Source organism: Vanellus vanellus (genome assembly GCF_965231255.1).
Source record: "Vanellus vanellus genome assembly, chromosome: 9".
NCBI lineage: Eukaryota > Metazoa > Chordata > Aves > Charadriiformes > Charadriidae > Vanellus > Vanellus vanellus.
This window is the reverse complement of record NC_138914.1, coordinates 23,021,248-23,047,394: the sequence shown is the minus strand read 5'-3', so window position 1 is coordinate 23,047,394 and position 26,147 is coordinate 23,021,248. Positions and strand designations below refer to the sequence as shown.

General features: G+C 37.3%; 1 protein-coding gene across 1 annotated transcript in view; it reads right to left on the bottom strand.

The window, feature by feature from the left end:
- SYN2 (synapsin II) overlaps positions 1-26,147 on the bottom strand; it is a gene marked incomplete at both ends in the record, with an annotated part of 194,440 nt that overhangs the window by 114,628 nt on the left and 53,665 nt on the right. The window contains 3 exons of the mRNA XM_082487583.1: positions 288-444; positions 4,327-4,418; positions 6,826-6,883. Coding sequence (XP_082343709.1) covers positions 288-444; positions 4,327-4,418; positions 6,826-6,883 — 307 coding nt within the window. The remainder of the gene's footprint in view (positions 1-287; positions 445-4,326; positions 4,419-6,825; positions 6,884-26,147) is intronic.

The following is a 26,147-nucleotide window of genomic DNA, read 5'->3' as shown; positions in this document are numbered from 1 at the left end:
TCCTCACTTGAGGAAGTATGTTAGCAGGGGATAGACTTTCCGTTAGTTTCCTCACTTATTTCATTATTTGTACAATAAATATTTTTTCTCTCTGTCTCCACACTAGCTCTTTGAAAAGATAATTTAAATATCTTAGTTTACTTTTTATCCCTTTCACTATTGCTTCACTGCTCTGCTAAGTAACTTTGCAGTTTGATACTCAATATTCATGAAAGGGAACTAAACAAGCAAACAAAAAGAAGTCACTAACTCTTTTTTGCACCAGAACTTTTTGGTACATCACTTACCACCCACGGTTTGTCACAGAAGTTATAGACTGATTCCAGGGAGTTGACGCTAGGGATGCCTGCGTACTGCATTCCAATGATCAAGTTACGGAAATCTTCATTTTCTGCCATACTGAATGAATGTTGTCGAACAAGGACAAAATCAGGCCTGAATGACCTAGCAAGAAAAAGATACATTGCTAAAAGTCAATGATCATTTTTCCTTCAACAGCAAAATCTTAAAAGGGAAAAATGTCTCACTGATGGATAGAGAAGTACTAAAAGAACACTCAAAAAAACAGGAAAATGCTACAAGTCAAAGAATTACTATGGCTTTATGAAAATCTGTACTGTATCATTTCTTAACTACTGTTCAGAAAACATCAGCTCCGTTAAGAGGAGAGATAAGTTATCGTGGCTTTTCAGGTTGTTGTTCCACCAAAAGATAAATCATATATATAAACTCTGAGTATGTTCTTATTTTATGTACACCAATTCCTGAACAATGAGAATCCAAAAAAAAGCACGCAAATGTATCTCCCAGAAACCTAAGCTTCTTGGGAAGAATTTTTTTCACAACTATTGTCAGACTGTTTTAAAGACAGTAAGAGACGAAGCAACCCCACTGATCATAAAAGGAATCGTACCGTAATCAGGAGATAATCACAAGTCAACTTTCGATCGAGACACTTCCCAAAATTAATTTCTAAACTTAAAACTGCACTTTTTTTTCCCTCTGTCTCTCTTGTACCTAATCAGGATTTCCCCTGTTGCAGCCTCCGTGGCTTCTTGTCCTATCGCCACACACCTTTGAGAACAGTCTGACACCATCTTCACCTTATTCAAACGCTGACATTTAGTTACTGAGGAAGATTATGGAAAACAGAAGATGTAATGCAACAGGACAGAGCCAGTACAGGGGCAATTCACTCCTAAACTTGACTGTTGAAAGATTCTCTTCCGTATTCAAATTTTACAGGTGGAAAAAACACCAACTAGCTTGAAGCTATCAACCTCCTGAAAGAGGTATAACTGCAGTGTAAAATAAATTAGTGTAGTAAATTAGTGTAATTATTTACATGCCTTGTATAAATATAAGCTGTATACTGGAGTGAGAAAGTTCAAAGATTACAAAATGATTCAGAAGTCTCACTCCAGCAAAATAAAACAAAACCAAACCAACTAAAATTAATGTTAAAATTGCTTAAGCAGTTTTGAGACTCCAGCCTGAATGCAGTAGTCAAAGTACATCAGCTGGATTCTTAAGTTGGCTTTCAAATGTAATGCACAATTTGGCAAAAGCAGCATTATAAAGATTTGCTGTCAAGAGTCATTAAAACGGCAGCATAGGCTGGTGACCAAAACTGGTAAAGAAATGCTTGCCTTTAACAAGCCTCCAAAAAAAAAAAATATTTGTAGCATAGTTCAGAGAATTTGTGATCCAGGTTTCACGGTGGTGTGCCAAGCGTTTGAAACTAGGAAATTCGATTTACTGGCACAGAATGAGTATAATACTTAGAGGACTAATGATGCCTTAATCAAAAACACAGACCACTCAGTGACAGAGAAACCCCCTCTATAATTTAAAATAGTGCTAAGGGGTTTACACATCACCCCAAAGACAACACTGTTTTTAAATAAAAGGACAGAAAGTGTCCTTTAAAATACTGATTTAATGAAACAACTGGGGAATTGGGGAATGTACTTAAAAAAAAATAATATATATTTTGCTTTGCAAAATCTCCTCAAAGGGACAAGACACATTTACATAATTGTTCTAGTTCTGTAATTACTGCTGGATAGAATGATTGTGTATACAAAAGAAGGTCATGAGAAAAATTTTAATCCCAGCTCCAGGATTTGCAAGATCCAAAAATCTCAGCATTATGTAACATGAGATATCATTTTTCATGATTTTATTTTCATTCACAAAACCGAAACAAGCAGGCGCTTGTTACACAGTTTTTTCCTCCTAAACTAAGGCATCAAAATGTTGTCACTGAAATGTCTATGATTTTACAAACTAATATTTTGCTCATAAGTCTAAGATACAAAGTCACTTTGATGTTACATTAATAACACGTGAGACTTTTCATCTCAGTATTCCCTTTTAAGTAATATGCTCATAGTCCATATTTAATAATGAACTTTGATACTAGTGGGACCAGTAGTTTCCCCATCTCTCTTGACAGCTGAGACAGACAGAAACAAAGGAACATGCCACACATCCTATCATCTGACCCAGATTTAACGCTGGATTTCAAATGAAGTTCCTTACCAACTGAACAAGTAAAGTAATACCCGTCAGTATCTCTGCGTTCCTGAGTGACACAAGAAGCTCATTGGAAGCTTCAGGCTATAAACTTACAAACCTACTAGGCTTAAAGCAAGATGAAGACTAGCACTTACCGGAAGACACAGAACATTTATGAAAAACACTTTTGTTTTTAAAAAATTATTCTGTATCTCCAGAGAAGTTACCACAGAAACAGAGAACTGCTGTCCCATCGTGTCTGCATATCCTCACAACAGAAAGCACGCATGCAGGTATTTCATACAGCTTTGAGTGAAATTTCTCAACTTCAGGTAGTTCTACTGGGTTAAATAAATTACCCGTAAAACTGAGAATATTATAAAATCCTCTGGCATCTTATTATCAGATTTATCTGATGACACAACAAGATTTCTCTGCTTCTTAACAAAAGCAGCAGTTTTACCAAGTTTTGTCACAAACTGCAAATATACATCCTTCTATGGAGGTTCCCAATTCACATGAAGTAGTCACATGTTTTGATGCTAACTTGGCCGCAATATTTTTGTTCTGTTTGGAAAATTCTGTACAGAAAAGCCACTAAGGAGCAGTGATAAAGATTTCCTGGCTCCAAAACGTCTATCATCAGGAAAAAAACCCAAAAAACTAAACTAAATTAAACTAAAATGAAATCTCTTTCAAGGAAATAACATTGTGGATTTGGCATAAGTCGGTGTTGTATTAAGCTGCAGTATATTTAGAACACAAGAGAGATTAAACAGTTGTGAGTTTGAAAGTATAAAGTACATTTATTTTCAATATTTTTTCCCCTGATTTTTTTTTTTTTTTACATGAAATTTCCAAATCTTATTTGGACAGATGTTGTGCAAAGCCACAAAGATACAAGACACGCTGTATGCTGTCCAGCTCCCCGAACTCTTACTCCTGCCTGAAGATAAACATAAGCAGGGAACTACCAGGTCACTGTTAGTGGCTTGATCTACCTTGCAGAATGCAATTGTTCAGCCAAACAACTGCAACGCTTAACTCATACTTAACTGCACTTGCCAAAATAGGAGTAATTCCCACTAATTAGATAAAATATAGGGCTGCCTGAAATATTTCTAATAAATAAAAATAAATAAATCAAGCTAATTCTTACTTAAGCTTTCACTTTCCCCAGACATACCCCTGTTTTCTCCCCTTACGTTTACAGGGCTGTTGACATCCTCACTGGAGAGAAAAAAAAAAAAAAAAAAAAAAAAAAAAAAAAAGGTAAAATGACCCTGCCTTCAATTGGAACGATCCTTTTTGGACAAAACAGCATATTGGGAAATCTTGGGCTTTTAAATGGCCATCTTTCAAACAGGCAGTGATACTCCACTAACTATCCTGAGAGAAATGCTCTGACTTGGCCTGTTTCAAAAGAAAAGATTCAACACTGGAAATAAATACTGCTCATCTGGAAAGGTCTGGCATGTACAAAATCAGCAAGGCTGTCTTATTTTTGAAGCAAAGACCCAAATCAATAACCCTAACTCCCAATCACGTATTCTTCACACCAGACTTCACTCCCATCTTAACCAAATCCATCTTTCCTGGGATAAAAATGTCGAGATTTCCCTCCTGTCACAAACAGGACTGTCTGACACTGGTCAGATAGTTTATTTCCCACTTTTCATGCCAATGACCGAGATGTATTGTGTCAATCAAAATCCCTGTCGCACATACGCACAAAATCATTCCGTACCCTTTACATGCAGACATTATGCCATTTACTGCTTTTTGCTGTTATTTAGTTTTTCTTACCTGACAACTTTAGTGCCATTTCGAAATACTTGAATATCTACTGCATAATTGCCGTCAGCATGGGCTATCAAGTTGATTTCTGAAAATTCTGCCTACGAAAAGAAGACTCACATTAGTCAGTCAGGTTTATTTTACCTTTAATTTCCTAAACCCCTTCTTTTAAGTATTAGTATCTGAACTGCTGACAGCATATATTTGGAATAAAATGAGCACTGAGAGGATATTAATTTAACAGTATTTGCCACGTACGACACATCCCATTTGAATAAATTCTAATACAAAGAAAGCAAAAAGAAAAAAAAAACTTTCTGAAAAAGGACTGTGAGGCAGTAGCAAATGTACTCCCTTATTCACGCCTGCACAGCAGTGTAGAGACTATACTTTTGCTTTGTATGGTGTTATCACAGATATTAATACAGACTCAACAAACATTTACGTAAAGTTTTGAAGAAAACAGTACAAAAGCAATGTTAAAATAACTATGATAAATAGAACATTTTCTGATAGCATTTAGTGCCTCTTCGTATACTTCACCCCTTTAGTTCCTTTATGTACATTTACTCTTTCAAAGATCTGGTGCTAATAAACAATTGCCTCAAAAAATTCACAAATAAAGAACTTTTTCAAAGTATCTTCTCTCACTGGCAATGTGGAATTTAAAAGGAATCACTCCATACTCTGAATCTACAGTTATGTGAAAGGAAAGGACAGGATGTTTTTCATTTATCCACAGTCTTTCATCAGCTTAGACTCTCAAGGCACTTTACAATAACATTACACAGCAGAATAATTGAAATGCAGCCAACTGTCTTCTAGTGGATAAATAAAAGCGTCTTTGCTATCCCGGACACTAATACAGAATAGAGAGCGTCAGAATTCTCATTAGTCTCCTCTTGAAAAATGGTATCACTGAAAGTCTTCCTAAGTAAAATCTGTCTAGGGCTTTCAGAATTTAGCATTCGGTTAAGGCAAGTGTTGATTACTCTAACCACCGGTCCAACTCGATAGCTTAAGTATGTGCTTGATTTCAAGCATGGGGGTCTCTTCATTAAATCCCACACGCTTATATGCTTTCTTGGATCAGTGTTACAATGTTCTAAACACAAGGAGCAGTTTTAAGCTTATTGTAAAAACATTGCAAATGGTGAGAGATTGAAATATTTGTATGAGTGCTGACAATGTGAAAGAACGTTTAAAATCTATTTAATCTGAGATTGACAACTCATATCTCTGATTAATAAATCATGTTAAACTATTACAAGGATTCACAATATAGTTTGTAGTTTAAAAGCTTAGTACATGATAGAAAATACTGTATGTGATAGGTTGCTGTATAAAAATAAAATAATCCTCTCGTATTAGCGAAAGAACACTAAAGTAGTATACAATTGTCACAACATTGACGTGTTAGTAGGGTTAGTAGGGTTCAGAAACATTCAATCGCTTACTGATTAAAGGTGGTTCTGGACCTACAAGAGACCATATGAAGGATATTCTGGGCTTACACACAGTTTTTGTTAATATTAAAGAGACAGTGTGTCTAACGTCAACTGCGTGGTCTGATCTAGGTGTGAATGGTATTTTGGGACAAAATAGCTTGTCTTCTTTTTCCCCATCTCTCCCGCAATACTCTTGAAGATCCCTGGCAAAGCTTTCCATGTTTCCAAGCCAAGAACATAAGCAGATATTCAGTGGTGTAAAGAATGAAGCAAAGCTAGATGCTGCACTATTATGGTGAATTTAGGTAAGCTGAACCCACACAGCTAGTGATAATTTTCCCTCACTCTTTGAAATTTCAATGACAAAACAATTCAGCTTAAGTACTGAAGCTTCTTACAGTAGCATCTATTCATAGAATAGAAGATTTAAAAGCAGTGAAAAGACGTATTTAATTCCCTAGTTACAGATATCTAGCTCATATAAAATAGCCATAGTTCTAATGCACCCTGAATTATATCTCCATATTTATCGTGTTGTTTTTTTTTTTTTTTAAAAATCCCATGCTAACACTGCAACAGTGTTATATAGTAACAGTATATCCTTAAGTACAGGAAATAGTGAAACAGAAACGCAACATGTAATTCATGAAGTGTCTGGGAAATTCACGGTCTCTAAGCAACAACTTTTCAATATGACATGCTTTTAATGTACAAGTTATGGTCAGAATCCTCTAAAAAGAGCCATGTTAGCATGAAACAACTAAATCTTTGAGTGTTCTAATTAACTTGCGAGGGTTTTCTGAAGCACAAAGTGCTATGTATCTATCTATACATGTATGCATACAGACTCACAGAATCATTAAGGTTGGAAAAGACCCTTAAGATCATTGAGTCCAACCACTAACCTAACGCTACCAAGTTCACCGCTAAACCATGTCCCTAAGCATCACATCTACAGGTCTTTCAAATACCTCCAGGGAGGTAAGTATTTATACATATATAGGTTTTTGTATAAATACACAAATATAAAAATAACATTCAGATTAAGTAATTTAATTACCTGTTCAACCTTTATGTCATATTCTCCATGAACCTTTTTTCCACGAAAAGCCTTGGCCCTGCAGAAAAACAGGGAGAGAGAAAATCAAGGATATATGTATTTGTAATCAGTAGCTACATGAAAGCTTCCTGTATGGTCTTCAGCGTCCTGAAAATACACATATATGCTAATTGAATCTACCTACTACACATACACAATTCTCTTTCCTTTGACATCCTCCTATCCTTAACATCCTATCACGCAGTATTTTGTGATAAAAAGCATATATGATGTGATTTTCAACATTAAAGGGTATATTAAGCATACTGAAATACATTTTTCAAAATTAGTTATAAAAAAGTACCACTAAAAAGATGCAATCCTGCTCTCATTAAAGTCAGTAATGCCAGTGGAAATGCATTTCAGTGTGAACAACATTGTAACAACCATTCATGTTAATCTTTATCCACTTATTTATTTAGAAAAATTGGTTTATTGGGAACAATATGCTTAGAAACTTTATATTGTTTTTAAAGAAAGCATCAGAGGTGCTCGGACTGTTGTCACCAAAATTGCCAGTGCCTGATTTACTAAGTTTTGCTTTTTCTAGACTATAACTAGAGATAATGTAATTAATCTGAAGGAGGGTTTATAAGTTATTATGCACGAAGATTGCTGTGATAAAACAGAACTGAATTCAATGATCCAGTCTCACAGGTCTAACAAGAAGGCATTATTTCTAGGAATCTGTCAGTTGCATGCCTTAGGGAGCAAGCATCTGCTTTGAAGTAAATGGGAATTTAAAAAAAAAAAAAACAAACACAATCATAGAATCATAGAATGGTTTAGGTTGGAAAGGACCTTGAAGATCATCGAGTTCCAACCCCCCTGCCATAGGCAGGGACACTTCCCACTAGACCAGGTTGCCCAAGGTTGCACATCCAGCCTGGCCTTGAACACCTCCAGGAATAGGGCCTCAACAACCTCTCTGGGCAACCTGTTCCAGTGCCTCACCAGCCTCACAGTGAAAAACTTCTTCCTAATGTTTAATCTGAACCTGCCCTCTTCCAGTTTAAAGCCATTCCCCCTCATCCTATCGCTACATGCCCTAGTAAAAAGTCCTTCCCCAGCTCTCCTGTAGGCCCCCTTTAGGTACTAGAAGGCCGCAATAAGATCTCCCCGGAGCCTTCTCTTCTCCAGGCTGAACAGCCCCAACTCTCTCAGCCTCTCCTCATAGGAGAGGTGCTCTAGCCCTTGGATCATCCCCGTGGCTCTCCTCTGGACACGCTCCAGCAGGTCCATGTCCTTCTTATGTTGGGGACTCCAGAGCTGGATGCAGTACTCCAGGTGGGGTCTCACGAGAGTGGAGTAGAGGGCCAGAATCACGTCCTGTGACCTGCTGGCCACACTTCTTGTGATGCAGCCTAGGATACGGTTGGCCTTCTGGGCTGCGATCGCACACTGCTGGCTCATGTAGAGCTTCTCGTCAATCAGCACACCCAGGTCCTTCTCCTCAAGGCTGCTCTCCAGCCATTCCCCACCGAGCCTGTATTTGTGCTTGGGATTGCCCCAACCCAGATGTAAGACCTTGCACTTGGCCTTGTTGAACTGCATGAGGTTGGCTTGGGCCCACCTCTGCAGCCTGTCCAGGTCCCTCTGGATGGCATCCCTCCCCTCCAGCGTATCTACCTCACCAAACAGCTTGGTATCATCAGCAAACTTGCTGAGGGTGCACTCAACTCCACTGTCCATGTCGCTGACAAAGACGTTGAACGGAAGTGAAGTTAGGCAATCTGAGACTTTAAAACAAACATGACATTTAAACACTTAAACAGACTTAATTCCAAAGAAGCATTAACCAACAACATTCCCAAAAATGTATAATATTCAATAATATTTTCCAAATATCCAGCCACAAACTGCAAGAAATTATCTTGCTATCTCTAAAAAATAACTTACAACAAAACTCAGTCATTCCAGAACAAACTAAGAAATTCTTAGCATGAGTTTGCTGTGAAATAGAACCTAGTTTTCATTTTATTTACTGCACTTAGGAAATACAGTCATGCCCTGCTTGAATTATCTCCTATTTGCACTAAGTAATGTGCAAGCCTACATGCTTAAATTGATTATTTTTTTTTTTTTACTGAGGGGAGATGGGGAACGGAATTCTTTGGTGCTATTGACACCTTCACTGAATTGTAGTTTGACATTCCTTTAATGCCTTATTACTCTCAGTACTGTGCAAAGAACACCTGTACATTAACTCTCGGAGCACCTCTGCAGAAAGGAAGGATCTCAAGGCAAGATGTTTGAGAAGGGTGAAAGGTGAGTTGTCAGCACGAGTAAAGTTAAAACAAATACACCCCAATCCAAGCAACATTTGGCTGCCCATTGTTGATTTCTTGCATTCTATGTAGGGAAGAGAAGGAAAGCAAGCTGTACCATTATTCATCTGAAACTCACTGTTTAAACAGTTGCTTTCCAACACCTCAATGTAGAGAAAACAGACAGCTACTAACATGAATGCCTACTGGAGTTATTAGCATGACCTCTTAGAGTCAGAATCTTTTCAAAATATGTGAAATATTTATGCATTTTTTCTTTCCTACACAATTCATTTTCTGGATAAAAATCTTGCACATTTAAAATTCAACAACTATAGAACATACAGTCGCCACAGATGCAGCCTAATACAAACTCATACCACTTACTGAACTTTGGCAAGGACAATGAATGCAGTAGGATTCACTAAAAGTGTTTCAAACATATAAAAGGGACCTGAAATATTTCCCTCAAACTACACAGCACCTACATACATTTCCACAGTACCTTACTTACTATGCCATGAAACCAATGTGTTTTCATTTCATGTAAACGAACAAAGCATTAAAACTGGTGATACTTTCAATAGGCAGCAAAATCAACAAGAAAATCATTTGCTAACATGCAACAGGTTTATACTTCTTCAATTTGCATTCTTTAACACTGCAATGCAGAGCTTTCCAGCAACAGTCTTAAGTTAGAAGCAAGCATCCAGCAGACATGGGGTCCAGTCCTGCAAACAACTGCTCGTGTAAGTCGTGCAAATCTCCTCTCTTCACAGCACGGCACAGCCTTAAACTCTGCAATCTGCACTTGTCAATGTAGTAGAGCACTTGCAGTCCGATTTCTATAGAAATAACATAACGTGCCCAGGCTTCAGTTCCACTTGAACACTGATTTCTAGCTACGTCTGGTCAGTGTACTGGGAACTAATTACTGATCCTATCAATAACAAGATTGGATGCTCAAAAATAATTGTAGCGCCAGTTTACTACAACAGGGCAAAAGTTTGTTCATCATTTCGAACAGTAGCACCCTCTAGAGCACAGAAACTGCACCGTCAACATTTATAAACAGCTAGCATAATTTACTTCAAGCAAGGTAATGTACACATATATATACACACACAGGAATGTCAAAGAACTTGTTCAGTGGAATTACCATATGCACGTAAAGATTGTGGGAGACTACTGACACAGAACCTGGCAGACTTCCACAAATTTAAAAAGCGGGGTACACTATTCCCAGTGACAGAGTAGAAAATGTTGACGAGAAAGCAAGCCCAGTCTTCAAGTTCAAATCTGCTTAGAAAGAACTCATTTTTTAATTCAATTTAAAAACAAAAAAGAAAAAGAAGAGGGCAGAGGGGAATAAGATTATTACTTCTTCCATATGCTGAGGACTTTTTCGACTGTCGTGCAGACTTCTGTAAGTATCTGAAAACCATAAGAAACTTATCAAAAGTAAGCATATGATTACATTTCCATCGTATTTTCATTTTATGTCACCTAATCCACAACCTAGTGAAACCAGTGGGAATCTCTCTATCAACATCACTGGGCTCTGCAACTGTCTGATAGTATCAACATTTGCTATACTGACTTCCAACCACCCAGCCTAGCTGATAAAACTCATCATTTGGAACTGCCGTGACGATGCTATAATGATTAACCAGAAGAAGTTATTAAGAATACTGTAAACACACGGGTTTACGGACTTTCTTTAATTACTTGTTCCACGTTTCTGCAACAAGAGACTGATAAGAGACTGTTATAAAAAATAAAATATCCTATTTAAAACCTGACTCTTAAAGACCTTGATATTGTTAAATGTGTTACTCAGATTCTGCAATGACCTATTTGGATTTAAAACGTGTTCTTTTTTTCTTCTGCACTGTGAATTTACACTTTTGGCACTTGACCCAACCAGTATTTCACCCTCACATAAAACAGTTATGTTTTCTCAAGCTATTACTTCATACAGAAATTGTCTTAAAATAAGCAGACTGTCACCACAAACTAAGTGATAAAACATAGCAAATGCATGATTTTTAGTTTTAGTAGTGGTCCCTGTTAAATTGGATTTTATTAGATTAATGATAATCTCCATTACCAGAAGCCTGTAAATTTGAACAGCAGCGCATTTTATTGGCTCTGAAATAGCATGGCTTATTTTACACAGGCTCCGTGGCTCACTTTTGTATAAGGCCAATTAAATTTTGCTGTTAATCACTCAATTTGATGAAATGCCATATTCAGTGGAAACACTGTAATGGCAAGGACACACGGATTGCTCTTTCCAGTTATTCGCTGTGTGATCTGACAATCCACAGAAATCCTAACCAAAACTTGATTCACTTCATAAAAACAATTTTTCTTCCCCAGTACGACAGGCAGGACACAATTAATGCAGCTCTTCATTCTAAGTCATAGCCTTGCCTTTTGAAAAGGGAAAATACATTGTTCATATAAAAAAAAAAAATAGTGCTAGCTTCTGACAATAAGGTAACATATAAACATTTGCATTTTAGCCTATTATTTAATCTATTGAGGTCACAACAGAAAGGATTTCTGAACATTTTCTTCTGTGTTTAATGGGACAACATTGCCTTTTTTTTTTTTTTTTTATATCATATTGTTTCCACCAGTACAATACGTCTTGGTCTCCACTGTGTATCTTTACCGGAAATCACTGTCTCAACCACTCCTATACCAGTCTTGTCAATCGTAATATACGGAAAGAGAATTACTAGGAACAAAAGCAACCACTTACAGAGTATATTAGCACATTATGGAGTCATCCATAAGGCCTAATATTGGAACCTATCACATGGTTAATTCTATCAAATTACAGGGTTTCTTCATCGCTGATCTGCCTAGTTTTATTGGGGACCATGAAAACACAGCTACACGAGCAGTTCAAACTTAAAAGGGCAGTAGACAATGTCTGTAGAAAACACTCCTCTTCTGGTATAGGGCTTTCCTTCCCTGACTTCTGAAACTTGGAGCAAAAAACTATCTTAAACACAGGCTTAAAAACCAGAGCTCTTGTGCACAACCTTTCCTCTGCAGAGGCACTGAACCATCATATACTTCCCCACTCCCCTTACCAGTGACTCGTTAAAAAGCTCAGAGTAAACAATTTTCAGTGGAGGATTTTCCTGCCCAGACAGTACAGAAGCTGCCCAAAATGCTCCAAAAGCATATCAAAAAAGAACACGCAAACAATCTAGAAATAAAGAACGCAAGCTTATTAAGCAGCAATTATTCCACTTCCCTTTCTGTGCTGCACATCCCCTTGCTAGAAAAGGGATTTTTTTCAGAACAGCTTTATATGTGGCACCTTCAGAGGCTTCCACAATCTCTGATTCAATCCCAATTTTTTTTCCTCTTAATTTATTGCTAGCCTTTTCTTTTTTAATGAATAATCCTATCCCCTTGTCTTATATCAGAATGTTACCTCCTTTACTCTGATTATTAAACAAAACAGAGGCATTTTATTCTTTCTCAGCACGGATCTTCCAGCCCAAGAACCAACTTTGTTCTTTTAATCAGGAGCCCTTCTATTTGTCACTCTGTTCTGTGCCTGAATACAGTGTTTTCACTAGAGATCTAATCAAGAAGAAACTGCCTCCTACTCCTGAGTCTCTCCTTTGAGTTTGAATTTTCTGGGTCCTTTGAACATCACGCTTTATTGAAAATGCCTAATTTTCTGCCCACTCTAGGTGAAACAAGTACTCTTTCATGACCAAACACTGGTCTGCCTTTCTGGTAACGTCTCAAAATCCCACACCTCCGATTAAGTAATATTTACCATTAGCCCAGTACCTCTGTGCAAGATTTATAGTCACGATGTAATTTCTGTGGGCTTATTTTTTTGTAAATTAGATGACAAATGAAAGTATTTTTAAATGTTCATTCCCTCATCACTAGAAGACCTCATACGTGATGCAACATATTATAACCTTTTCCAAATCTGTTAGACTCATTAGAACAACGACTGCACTTTCCCATGGTTAGGTTCATAAAAATATTTTGTACTCATGAGATGAACAGAAAGTCCCAACTTTTCTACAGGAAAACATCACTAGCCAAATTACGAAATACTACTGTTCCAAGTACTGATGAAGGTTTTGATGGTTCTTAGTGCTAGGAGACTCCAACTGCACATTCTGCAGTAGGTGATATAAGTTTCTTAATCTTATCTACTATAGCCAATGTAATAATATTACAGGGTAAAGTAACAAAATTAAATTTGTCATTTCCAAGTCTCTCTGCCAGGTCATCCACTCTTTCCAACGTCTCATTCAGTTGACAACAAAGATAAAGTAGTACAAACTGTCGATGAGCAATTCTACTGTTTAGCAAGTAAGGCACTCTAAATTACCTTGAATAAGTGGCAAAAATGTCACACAATGCAGCTGCCAGTGATTAGCTTATGACAGAAAAAACCCAAACCATCGAGAAATAGCATCTAGAGATATTTTAGTTTGCTTTTTTCCTATTGAGGTAAAGAAAATAGAGTGAGTGTAAAAGACTTTACACTAACAGAAGGTAATTTCTGACAACATCTGAAATGCCATAAAAACAAGCATGGAGTGAAAGAATCTTTGAGACTGCATCCATGTTATCAATAAACTCCTCAGCAGAAATTTATCTGCCTTTTAATTTTTCTACTTATAATGAATTCTCTAAGGCATTTTAAATGCCTCTAAGCAAGATGTATGACTCTGAGGTGAGAAAATTTGAATCATTTACACCTGGAGACATTACAAGGTGATACTTCATATGTAACATGTTGGGCTATCACCTTGTTTGAATTTTCACCTTTTAGGATCCTGCACTTAATATAAAAACTGTATCTTAAAAACCCCTCCAGCAAGTTCCTCTCTGTGCTTGCCCTGTAGAGAATCTGAACAAACTAGTCAAGATGAGGTAAGAAAGAAGGGGAAGCGTGTAAGTCATGCACATCTGGAGAGAAAGCGGGAAAGACAGTGCAAACCTTGCAGCCACAGCTTTAGCTAAACTGGACTAATTACAACATCAAACTTTCAGTCTTAACATCAAACCTTAAATCTTCCACCCCACAGAGGGACAAGACCCAGGAGAAACACAGGGTAACAGGAGAACAAAGGATTGCCACAAGTGCCAGAACAAGTGCTATCTTATTAGAGATATATATACACACACACTACCAAACTCAATCAAGAGTGGCCTTTGCTGAGAACGGCAGTGATGGTACAAGCGAGCCTGAGTATTTTTTTCCAGATGGACACCCACAAGCATTTCACATCCTTGCAGCAATACTTCCATGGCCCCACCAACACTGAACTAGATTTAAATGAGTGAAGCGTAAAAAGATTTTTCATGGTTCAGCAATTGTTCTGATCTTTGGTTCAGAGATCCTTTCACCTCCATCACGTAGATTCAGAGTCTCTTCCAATTCTATCACTGCCTTCACGTTACAGGAATACTGGAGGTCCCATTTGAATCAAGATCCCAAATAATTAGTGTAAAACAGCCTTTGATGTTTCAACTTTTTTTCATGTAATTGAAACTTACGCTTTTATGTTTATACTTTAGACAGTCATGTGCTGCCCTGTTTCTCTGAGCAGATCAATTAGAAAACCTAGTCTTCACAGCTCTGCTTAGGTAACTTGGTTTAGCATCTTCATAGATGCAGTAAAGAAAAAGTGTATGGCTTTTGCTGCCCTCTTCTGTAGAAAGAAATGTATATCAGATCGGCTAAAAAATTGTTTCTAATCACAGATATAGATCACTAGTCACCTTTCTGGCTTTACTGGCTTTAAGGTAGCTGTACTGGTATCAACCCCTCTTTGAAAGAATAGCAGGGGCCAGGTAACAGTCATATGCAGGAGTTGGTTGAAAACAGGGAAAGACTTCATTTTCATAAAGTAAGGTCTATGCTTGTGCTGGATGATGAATGTTATGCATGACGTGGAGCATGAACTTAACTTATAAATAGTTTTAGATCTACTAGAAAAAGCATATTAACCGCAATAGTACAAACAGTCTCTATATATTTAACACAGCATTAGCAAAAACCAACAATGAAATTAATCAGTGACATCAATGTGGATTAAATGAATAGCAATTTTAAGTTGAATTAATCAATATTATTAAGGTTTTTTTTTCTCCCTCACACACATGCATGCACATACAGACACTCAGTTTCCATTGGCTTCATGACAGTCTCTTCTGACTCTTATAAATAAGATTTCCACTGTCTCAGAAAGCTGGGTGCAATTCCCCAGTGCGATTACCCCGCAAGAAACGAAGGATTTCATGCACTGTGCTCAGCAAAACAAAAATATTAATTTATCTGCTATTATGGAAAAATGAGGTTCAGAAACATGTGTTTTATCTACTTGCTAGCTTTGGAGGAAGGCTGAGAATGCTGCCATGAAAAAACAATTGCTTTAAGATACTCAAGTTACAACAGCCATCAGAAACACATTATACTGCTAATTCTCAGTACAAACAGATATCAAGAAAATAGAAAATACTTTTGACAGTATCATAGAATGGTTTGGGTTGGAAGGGACCTTAAGATCATGTAGTCCAACCCCGTTCCATGGGCAGGGACATCTTTCTCTATATCAGGTTGCTCCAAGCCCTGTCCAACCTGGCCCTTGAACACCCCCAGGAATGGGGCAGCCACAGCTTCTCTGGGCAACCCGGGCCAGTGCCTCAGCACCCTCACAGGAAAGAATTTATTCCTAACATCTCATCTAAATCTCCCCTCTTTCAGTTTAAAACTGTTACCCCTCATCCTATTGCTCCACCACCTGATCAAGAGTCCGTCCTCAGCTTTCCTGTAGCCCCTTTAGGTACTGGAAGGCTCTAAGGCTTTTTCACTTTTTTTTTTTTTTTTTTAAACCACATTTTATGTCATGTTCTGCAGGGGAACACATGGAAAAGTATAGCAGATTTACCATTTTGCCACTTCCAGGGTACCTCCATATATTCTTTCTCTGGTTAACCTTTCAGATACACTCATACTTTTACCCTAACAAATTACCACCAGAATTTTTTTCAAAGAGAATACTACATTAGTGAACACCTGAAAATATATTACTTGTTTAGTAACTACTGCAAAACGTGCATGAATGGGGAGTTCTGAAAATACAGAAAGGAATACATTTTAGTAATACTCGAGCCCTTTCACTAAAAGGAATAGTCCCTTCTGCTCAGAATTAAGCTTCCCAAGTATGTTATAAAACTAATCTAACCACCATGCATTTTAATATTATACTTAATACTACAATCACATAATTTTGTCTGTACTTAAAATATCCATATTTGTTTTATCAATTTTAATATTGTCTAAAAAGCCAAACAACTAAGAGCCTGTGTTCCTGAGGATTTTCAGCTTCCTACTACGGATTAGAGAATAATAGAATTTACTGGTACTGCTGAAGTTAGTGAATATTTTTCTCTACAGTAAACTGGCACCACAACTAATACGCCAGACTGGCACCACCCACCCCTTCCCCAGCTGAGGCTGCCCTTGGGAATATGGGCTTCAAAAATTCTTACACAGGAACAGTCCCTAAAACTAAAAGTCAGGTGAAGTCTATTGGGATCTGTAACACAAAACACAGTACAAGTCTCAAGGATGTTGTGACAAAGAGGAAGTCATTAAAGATGAGAAACATGACCAGGATACCTGACAATAGCTTTCATGGAAGTAGTGTCTGACTGGTTTGGATTTTTGCAGACAACTATGCAAACACTTTATTTGCTTATAGTGCACCTAATTAGGAGCTGAATTAAAAAAAAATAATCTCAATGAGTGATACATTCATTTTGGTCAAACTGTGCGTTACAATAATACAAAATCCTACAATTGCTCACACCCTCCTCATTATTTGTTAAACAAAAGTGATCTGAGTTTTTAGTGCTTAATGAACACTGGAATCAAATGAGTCCCCCACTGTTCCCAGTGTTTGCTGTACAGCTGCACAGGCTATGCTGTGCAAGGTCTGCGTTACACTCGGGTCACATTCAGCTCTGAAAGTGGAGCAATACGTAACAGTATCTGTACCTCAAATTTGGGGTTCTGAAATCCAGCACTGTGCCAACTTTTTGAGCAGAAATATGATGGGGCTGTCTTGCAAGCCCCCCCCAGCAGCCCACAGCCCTAGCTGCCCAGCAGTGCCTCACAGCCGGGAGGAGCAGAGGCAACTGCTGAACACGGAACTGTATTCCAACATCTCTTCCCCTTCCCAGCTGAGCGCTCTCAGCTTCTTTTGCACAACTAAATGCTGTCAAATACGAGATTCACTGCCAAAAATATGGTAGTGTAACACACATGAAACAACTAAGATGCAAACAAGCATTCTCTTTTGACATATATTAAAGCATAGCAAGAGTTGTAATAATTTCATACTTGAATGATTCACATTTATGGGATTAATTCCCCCAGTGCCTATAGGGGTGAGAACAGGACCTGTTCTCTTCTGCACACAATAGCGAAGGCGGTTCCAAAATCTCAGAGATTTGAGCAGCTCTTCCCTCTTGAGCTGTACCATGGAAAGCCTGCTTTAAATTTAGTTGGCGACATATAGCACGTTAGTCAAGGATGCCCAGGAGATGAACTCAATCCAGCCCCATGTCATTTTGTGGGCTACACCCACTCACTTAGGTCCCCAATGGGAAGCGGCTAGCTTATGCTACCAGTCACCTCTCCACTAATGGATCCTTGGGCAACCACAAGTCTGCAGTCCAGGGCACTGATTCATTTGGATGGGAATAGTTAGAGAAAAAGACGGGAGTACTTTTCCCATGAAGATACTGCCATTTGGCAAAGATCGAAATAGCAGGCATGTGCAAGCCCTTGTTACGTAAGATCCAAAATCTGCAACTAGTTACTGGTAAATATTTTTGCTAGTGAATTTATGACTCTGGACAAGGATGATCATCCTGGTGAGTAAACAAAACATGAACAAATAACAGCATTCACAGTAAGAATATTTTCTTGATTACTCTACAATAAGGCCTGTTGGGACAAAAATTCAGGATGTGTTGAAAACCTTTCAGGCTCAGAGACCCAGGATATCCATACTGCAAATTTAATTTGCTCAAGAAAGAAAGGCTGCTACACTCATTCTAGCTTGCTACTGCATCAACACAAATTAGTCTGTAGTTATATCAGTGACTGCTTTGAGAAAACTCTCGTATCAAACTCCCACATAGTGGCAGACTGCCAGTTTTCTCTGAAATCCTTTTTTTCAGTTGTGAACTAGGAAAAAAAACAAAACAAAACAAAATGAGCAAATAATCCCTAAACTTCTAACAGCACAAACAAAAGAAAATTCACCAGGATTTGCAGACATGGCTTTTTTTTTTTTTTTTAAAGCTAATCAGTAAAATATATCTGAATACTTTTGAAGTCAGTATTTTCTATCTTTGCTCCCATGTATGCCACTTCAGAGGTTCATTCTTATCCCCAGTAGTTTTTATAACTTCATTTTCTGTAACAACATCTATTTTCTATAGCAATCAGCAGCAAACCTGATAAGCAGTATGTTCAGTAACTTCATTCAAGCTCCTGTAGTCTGAGTTTCTCCATTCTTATGAACTGCTTGCCATGTTCCATTGCCCAGAAGGTAATTCAAAAGAAATTCACACTCTCGAGTTACAGATGGAATATTATGTACTATTTTTTTAAAAGATTTCTTATTAATGGATCTCTTTTTTTTTTATAATATAGTCATAACATGCAGTAATGGTATGTAGTAAATAAAGACAGACTCCATCAAAATTTAAGGGCAATCAAAACCAATCTTAGTGACATTTAATAAAGACTGTCATGATGATGGGTCTTTCTTCTAAATGCATTTCAAATTCTGTCCATTCAATCAAGATTACTTAAGACTTTTTACTTCTCTTTACGTTATTTTGTATCTTCAGCAATTTCATTAAACTTCATTAGGATGCCCACTTTCACTACTTTGCTGTAAAAGCAAAACAAAGCAAGCCAACATTAATTTTCACAATGTCTGTGTTGATGTAATAATGAATCTCTAAGCGAATCAGAGCTGCAGAAAGTGCTAGCTATTCAGAACAAAACCAGAGCAGGTTTACACCTCCATTTTGGTCAAGCACTGCCATCTGCTGGGTAGACTTCGCTGGGAACTGAAGCGCCACAATATCAAAACTTCAGAGGGGAAAAAAAAAAAATTAGTTTGTAGTACTTAACAATTTGTCCATCAAACAGTATTAATTCAAAAGTAATGGTGGTTTACTTTAAGCTGAAATATTAATCGTTGTAGATAAAGATGGAGCAACTAAAAGTAATTTGAACAGTAATTTCCATCTATTTACTATTGCTACCTATTGTGTATCATAACTCCGCTTCTACAAAATTTCTGAGGGAAAAAAAAAAGAGCTGGAGCATTTTCTCAGTTGTATTTTAGATTAAAACAAAACAAATGAACTTACCACAACCCAAGCTACAGTGCAGCTTTTCACCAATTAAAAAGATACAGGGGTGCAGTGCTGACCATCTGACAGGTAGGGTTAGAGAGAAAGAAAAGTTGCAATCTTGTGCTCATAAATGAATACAAGCCAGGTCTAGATGTCAAAAACTGGGGGACAAAGCAAACTGGGAAATTCTGAGTACCAGTTTATGACTTAATTTTTTTTGCATCAGCTGGAAAAAAAGGACAGCACACATGTTCAGTTTTTGTTAGGTATCCATAGAAACAACGAGGATCTAAGCAAAACTACCCAATGTTCATAATTTGTAAGAGGATAAATCCTTCTTTCCCATCAAAGTGAAAAGTGGCCTTGTGACTGCGTGTCCACATCTTGACAACAAACCCTCGGGGACAGAAAGGACAGACAGAGGAAACCGACACTTGATGGCTGAACCCTCTCCATCTTCCCTTACTGACTTCCACTCTAACTAGCACTTCATTCTTAGTATACACTCCTTCTTGCAGGACAGAGAATCTAAAAGCAACTTCGAACACTGTATTTTCAATATATGTGCTCAGAAAGGCACACATTGAGGTGAGCAACTCTTCCCAACACAGTGTTATTTCCTTGGTGGGCTCAACAGAAAACAGATGATCATTACTGTACATTCAAACATACACGATTCCCAGCTAAAAAATACCTCGAAAACACTCCCACAGTCTTGTCACAAATTGGACTCTATTTTGCACTTTGCTGCTGAGGAAGCAAGTAATTGGTAGGGCTTAATGTCGCCCTTTCTCTCACAGATGTTTCACAGTCTTTAATGACACTTGCAACGTGCTGCAGCACACCCAGAAGCACAGAGCCTCCTGCTACAGAATCCATACTTCAGGCTGAGCCACAGCGTGTTCATCATCCCCCTTTCTCTCTCACAGAACACATTCACATGTCTCCTCACTAACAAACATAACCTCTGTTTACTAAAACACAAGCCAAAGAGCTGCTCGTTCCATAACCAAATGTCCTGGTTTGAGGTAAAACAGAACCAATTTTGTTCAGTAACTTTGCTTCTTAGCTGGGCCTCTTCTAACAACTGAAATCTGTCGGTCCCGTTTGGGGTCCCTCGGGCCCCCAGTGGTGGATTTGGCCTAAACCACGACACCAAAGTAGGCAAAAGAACAGAAATATTGACTAGCGGAGCCTTGCAATGCATCTATTCCAAGGAATCTTAAAAACCTGAAAGAACATGAAATACTGTATCATTCTCATCAGCACAAACAAGCCACAGACCAACACCATTCACAAGAACACAGCAAGACTTGAGAAGACTGACTCCCGACCTCTCCATCTTCACTTCCAAGTTGAAAATGAAAGACAAGCACAGAGCACTTCACAGCAAATGAAGAGAAGCATTTAAAAAGGATCAGAAACAGTAAATATAAATCTTTCTAAATTACTGCTTTTTTTAAAATGCAATCTTCAAAGGGAGTGGCCAAGGCTTAAAACAGATCCTTTTGATACCTGTGCAAATCATCATATTTTGAGCACCTTTTCCGCATTTGACAGATTGAAGAAAGTAGTCTTTAAAGGGCTTAATTCAAAACCACAATATTATGATACTTTGATTAATTCTCAGTTCTAACATGAGACAATATCAAATGTATCACTTGATTTAGATTTTACTGAGTCTTTTTTTTTTTTTTTTGTACTCTCCCCCTTAAAAGGTATTACAACTTTTTGTCTCATGCCTGGATTCACACTTTCTCACTCCTTTTCCCTTCTTCCCACCCACCCACCTACACATATTTAAGACTTGAGAGCTCGAACACTTCTCAATCACAATGTTTTTACAAAGTTTACATTTCATTATCACACATATCTTTCATCTCTTTCTGTAGGTAGGCTATAGTTCTCAATTTTCCGCAAGAGGATCTCAAATTTTTTATCCTATTTGTCTACGACGGGGTAGTCCTGGCAACCAAGTTTAAGTAGACTCCAAGGACTAGTGGTTTCTTAAGGTAAAATTTCTCACTCAAATCCCGCAATATGCTCCTTTCTTAGTACAGGCAGAAAACCCATTACCCTGAACAGATGGGAGGTAGTCTGTGGGAAGACAAAATCTGTTAGAGCAAAAACTTAGAATAAAAAAATAATAAAAAATCTGAGTCACAGGCCTGATAAAATCACACGATTAGCTTAAGAGATCCCTAAATTTTAAGAGAAACATGTATTTAAGGAAAATAGTACACGATTATTTTTATTTGTTGTATGCTTTTGATTCCCTTCGAAGGAATTGTAAGCTTATTTATTTGAAGGGAGAACTGAGATTCTTACTTGATCCCAAAAGCTGTAACCTTAACTAAAAGAAAAAAAAATGCTCTGAGTGCTCACAATATTAGGACAGTTCGTAAACTGTTTTGGTTTCTCTGAAGGTGTGGAAAAGCAATTGTCAGACGAACTTGGCTGTGACTTGAACAGCTGCTATGCCATGACTACTGTTCAGCTCTAATTAAACCTCAGTGCGATCTCATTTGAAAACAGTAAGGACACAAATCAGGCCTGAAGAACATATCATTACGTTCATTAACTGTTAAGTGTCCTCTATGATACAGGAATGTTTGTTTTAATCTTCAAACTCAACTGAAACATGCGGTTTTGATTGACAAAAACTTAGCCGATTAATTTGAAATTAATAGTCACGGCTTGAAAAAGAAGAAAAAGACATGAAATCCACAAATCCAGCAGAAAAGATAAAAATCACTGTTGTTCTTTTAACTTATATCTCCTTTTTCCACGGGCAGCATCGTAGGATCTTTTGGAATGATTTACTGACACTGGTACAAGAGTTGAGTCTCCTAATGACAAAATCAGCTACTTTTGTATGAAGTTGTACCATTGTTCTTAGACTTTGACCCCATAGCTAGCAAGTGAAGCATTTTTTATGAAGTGAAATACAGACAGACTAAACCAGCATTTTCCATATGTTTTCTGCTGTCCTTCTAGTCACTTAAAACAATGCTCACCCCTTCTCCCCGTCTTACTTTTTAACAGTATGTCAGTGTAGTCACTACCAGCTACTTTTCCAGTTTTCCTTACTTTCCCCTCTCGGGTTCGATTTCTTTTCTAGTGCTTTATTTTGTTTTCTTGTTTCAGGTGTTCATTGCTTTCATCCTCCTTGTATAGTCAGCAAAGTACTTTATAACAAATAAAAAATTCTGCTAATAATTTTCTAATTGTTTTGTGCAGTTTCAGCTTTCCTTGCAGTACTTCTGTTTCATGTTAATTTAGCTATTTCGACAACAGATGTCTAACCTAAAATCAAAGTGGTGGGTGTACGTCTGTGTATGCCTATATATATAATATACATATGCATACATATACATATATACATACATACATATGCATGCTTAGAGGTCTGCAAAAAGACAGCATGTCACATTTCCTTTATTGACTCTATAAAACCCTGGTTTCCTTTTAAAGAGTGCGAGTATATTGTATCAGAGTCAAGAATCGCTAATTGCGTGGCATTTTGCAGACCATCACCAAGATGACAGAAGGTAAATTAACACAGTGAAACCTCCGTTAACAACCATTCCATCATCCGTTGCTGAACCTGCTAATAAAGGCATAGCAAAAACATGCTCAGTAACTAGGACTTTTTTATTTTTTAACCCACTATGCCAACGATTTATAGCCTTCTGCACAAAGCTTAATTGTATTTTTCCTGGGCTAAACATTTCTGATGAAATTCATCCCAGAATGCATGGGCACATGCTACCATGCAGTCAGTGAAACTCTCTTGAACTATCTAAATAATGTGACATGGAAACCCATGACATTCATAGTGACAGGTATGAAGACAAGGATGCAGTAGAAGGTAATCTACAGTAAACTGAGGAGGAGTGAGTTTGGAAGGAAAAGTACTAGTATAGTAACAGGGACTATTCCTCAAATCAACCCAGCGACGACTTTGTTTCAACCCTTCCTCCAAGAAAGGGGATGAAGAAGGGAGACAGTGCTGGAAAAGTGGACTTGGAAGAAGTGGAGAAAGAAGCCACAGAGGATCAGTCCAGAGAGACAAAACAGCTTCACAATCGACTTAAGGCTGACTTGAGCCCAGTACTGTCAAAATCAATGACCTCCCTGTGGTCACTTTGCCACCCCAGTCCAGCATTCATGCAGTTGCATGGTAAATCAGATGAGCAGAATGACCAGGCTGAACATTAAGGTTTTTTCTGGCTGTCCCAAGAACATTTGTGCTGGAAGTGAAACAGCAGGAAGGCAGGGACAAGTAAGGATGGCCTCTTAACTTTAAATGACAGCAACAGTAGGTGACCTTAAAAAAGCACAGAAATGGATCCACAAAATCCAACTTTATGCAATTTGTAATTCTCAGTTCTACGGAGCTACACCTTTTAATTTTTTATATATACTTAAACATTAAAAATCTTTATAAATTTTTATATATGTTACATTTATAAAGATATACATTATATATTTAAACCCCTTTTATACATACGTATAAATTTTACTCCAATAAATTATTTGATTTATATATATGATATATCACATATATCATACGCCTTTTTTTAAAAAAGGAAAAGACACTAAGGAAAAATTATATCATTAGTTTGCAGTATAAAAGATCACTATAGCAAATGGGTGTAACGGCTTTTAATAAGTGCCTTCTTTTAATAAGAATTTAATTATATCAACCAAACTTCAGAAAAACATTTACTGGAGTAAAATGTATGCTAGGACAGTAGGGTCCAATACGCCCTGTGGAGTCTGACTCACCAATTCTCTTAAGGTCTTTATCACCTGAATTAATACAGGTTCTCAGTGCCTAGTCAGTTTTTCCAATGTGGTGTGTGAGACTAAAGTGAAACTACAGAAAATAAAAACTCAATAGATTTCATTGGAATAAGGGCAGAACAACAACGCTGAATTATTTTAATGCCATAGGGTAAGAAGGCTAAAGACTAATTCTGAATTATCAGTAGCATTATCACCATCTACAGTCTGGCATTATGAAATCCCAAATACCGTTATAAAGAGCCCTTTAAATACATCTCAGTTATCAGCTGAATACAGATGAGGACATTGGTCGTACTCGTCTTCACTTGCAGTGAGATGAAGATCTGCCAGCACACATGATAACATTTTCTAATAAGCTAAAAAGAAAAGAAAGAAGGAAGAGAAATAGCTTTCTATTTTCTAAAAGAACACAATTACATAATCTATCTTAACATGATATACACAGTCCTCACTCAGAAATATCAGGCTACAAAAGACACATGCTACTGTTTTCTTATTTAATTTTAAGCATTTTACCGTACTATAAATTCATAGATTAAAAATAGAAATGGCAGGAGAATCATTGCAAAAACACAGGTCAATTAATAGAACAAAGAAAAAACTTAAAAAAAAAAATAATAAAAAAGAACAGCATTACTTCAAAAAGAATTTCTCAGATGAAAGAAAAAAAAAAATCAATGCAAGGTTTTGATTATGTAAAATACTAAACCAAAATTATTCTATTCCCATTTCAACCCATGACTCACTGCAAAGTTAGTGCCATGTGCCTGAGTCACTTGCACACTACTCGTGCCTCAAAGAAGGATGCATAACTCAACGATAACTGACTCATAATTTAACATAGTAATAGTAGATCACTATTACCCTGTTCCAACAAGCATTTAAGTATATACATACAGAATAATTTACAGCAGCTCATGAATACGTCTTTTCTGACAAATGTTCACGTGCCATTAATTTGAATGGAACACATTTATGTATTATTCGGAATAACAAGAGAGACAGACAGACAGTTCCCATCATACCAAAAGAGCTCACGTCACAAAATCTTTCTAGAGGGAAGGCAATTGCATCTTTTGGACCAGTGGTACGATTAGTTTCAATACGGGTGACCTTGATTAGAGGAAGATTTTGCATTTCAGCTGAAGGCAGAAAGCTCTCAGGATGAGATGCAAATACCCACATCTACAAGAAAAACGTGTGAACACCATAAGCATTACTCATTTTTCCCACTGTACCTTTTATCTGTGCAATTTGCTTAGCTAGACCGGTAAGAGAAACGTATGAACACCTGCATATCACGGGCCAGCTTGTACTTGGCAGATTTAATACATGAGAGAATTTCAACAACTGAAGAAAAATGTCTGCCCAGCAAAAAGACTGTTCTTTACCTCAAAACATATTCTATGCAGTTTCAGAAAAACTGGAAAACCATTAACATAACTGGTATGTATTCCATAAGAAAGACATGCCTGATTGCTCAAGATGATTTACGCAGAATGATAAATGAAAATCCAGTACCAAACTGGATATAGATAATTTATATATTGACCCATTAGTGCTCTTAACAGACTTCCCAGTTACTGACATGTGCTTTGAAAATATTAAATCGCAACAGCGTATTTATTATTAACACCATAATTACATGAGAATCTACTTTTCAATAGACAGGAATGGGAAAGAGAAAAAGCATTGTAACATTTGGGAAAAAATAATTTTTCAAATAGAAATAAGAAAATGAAAAGATATTTGGCT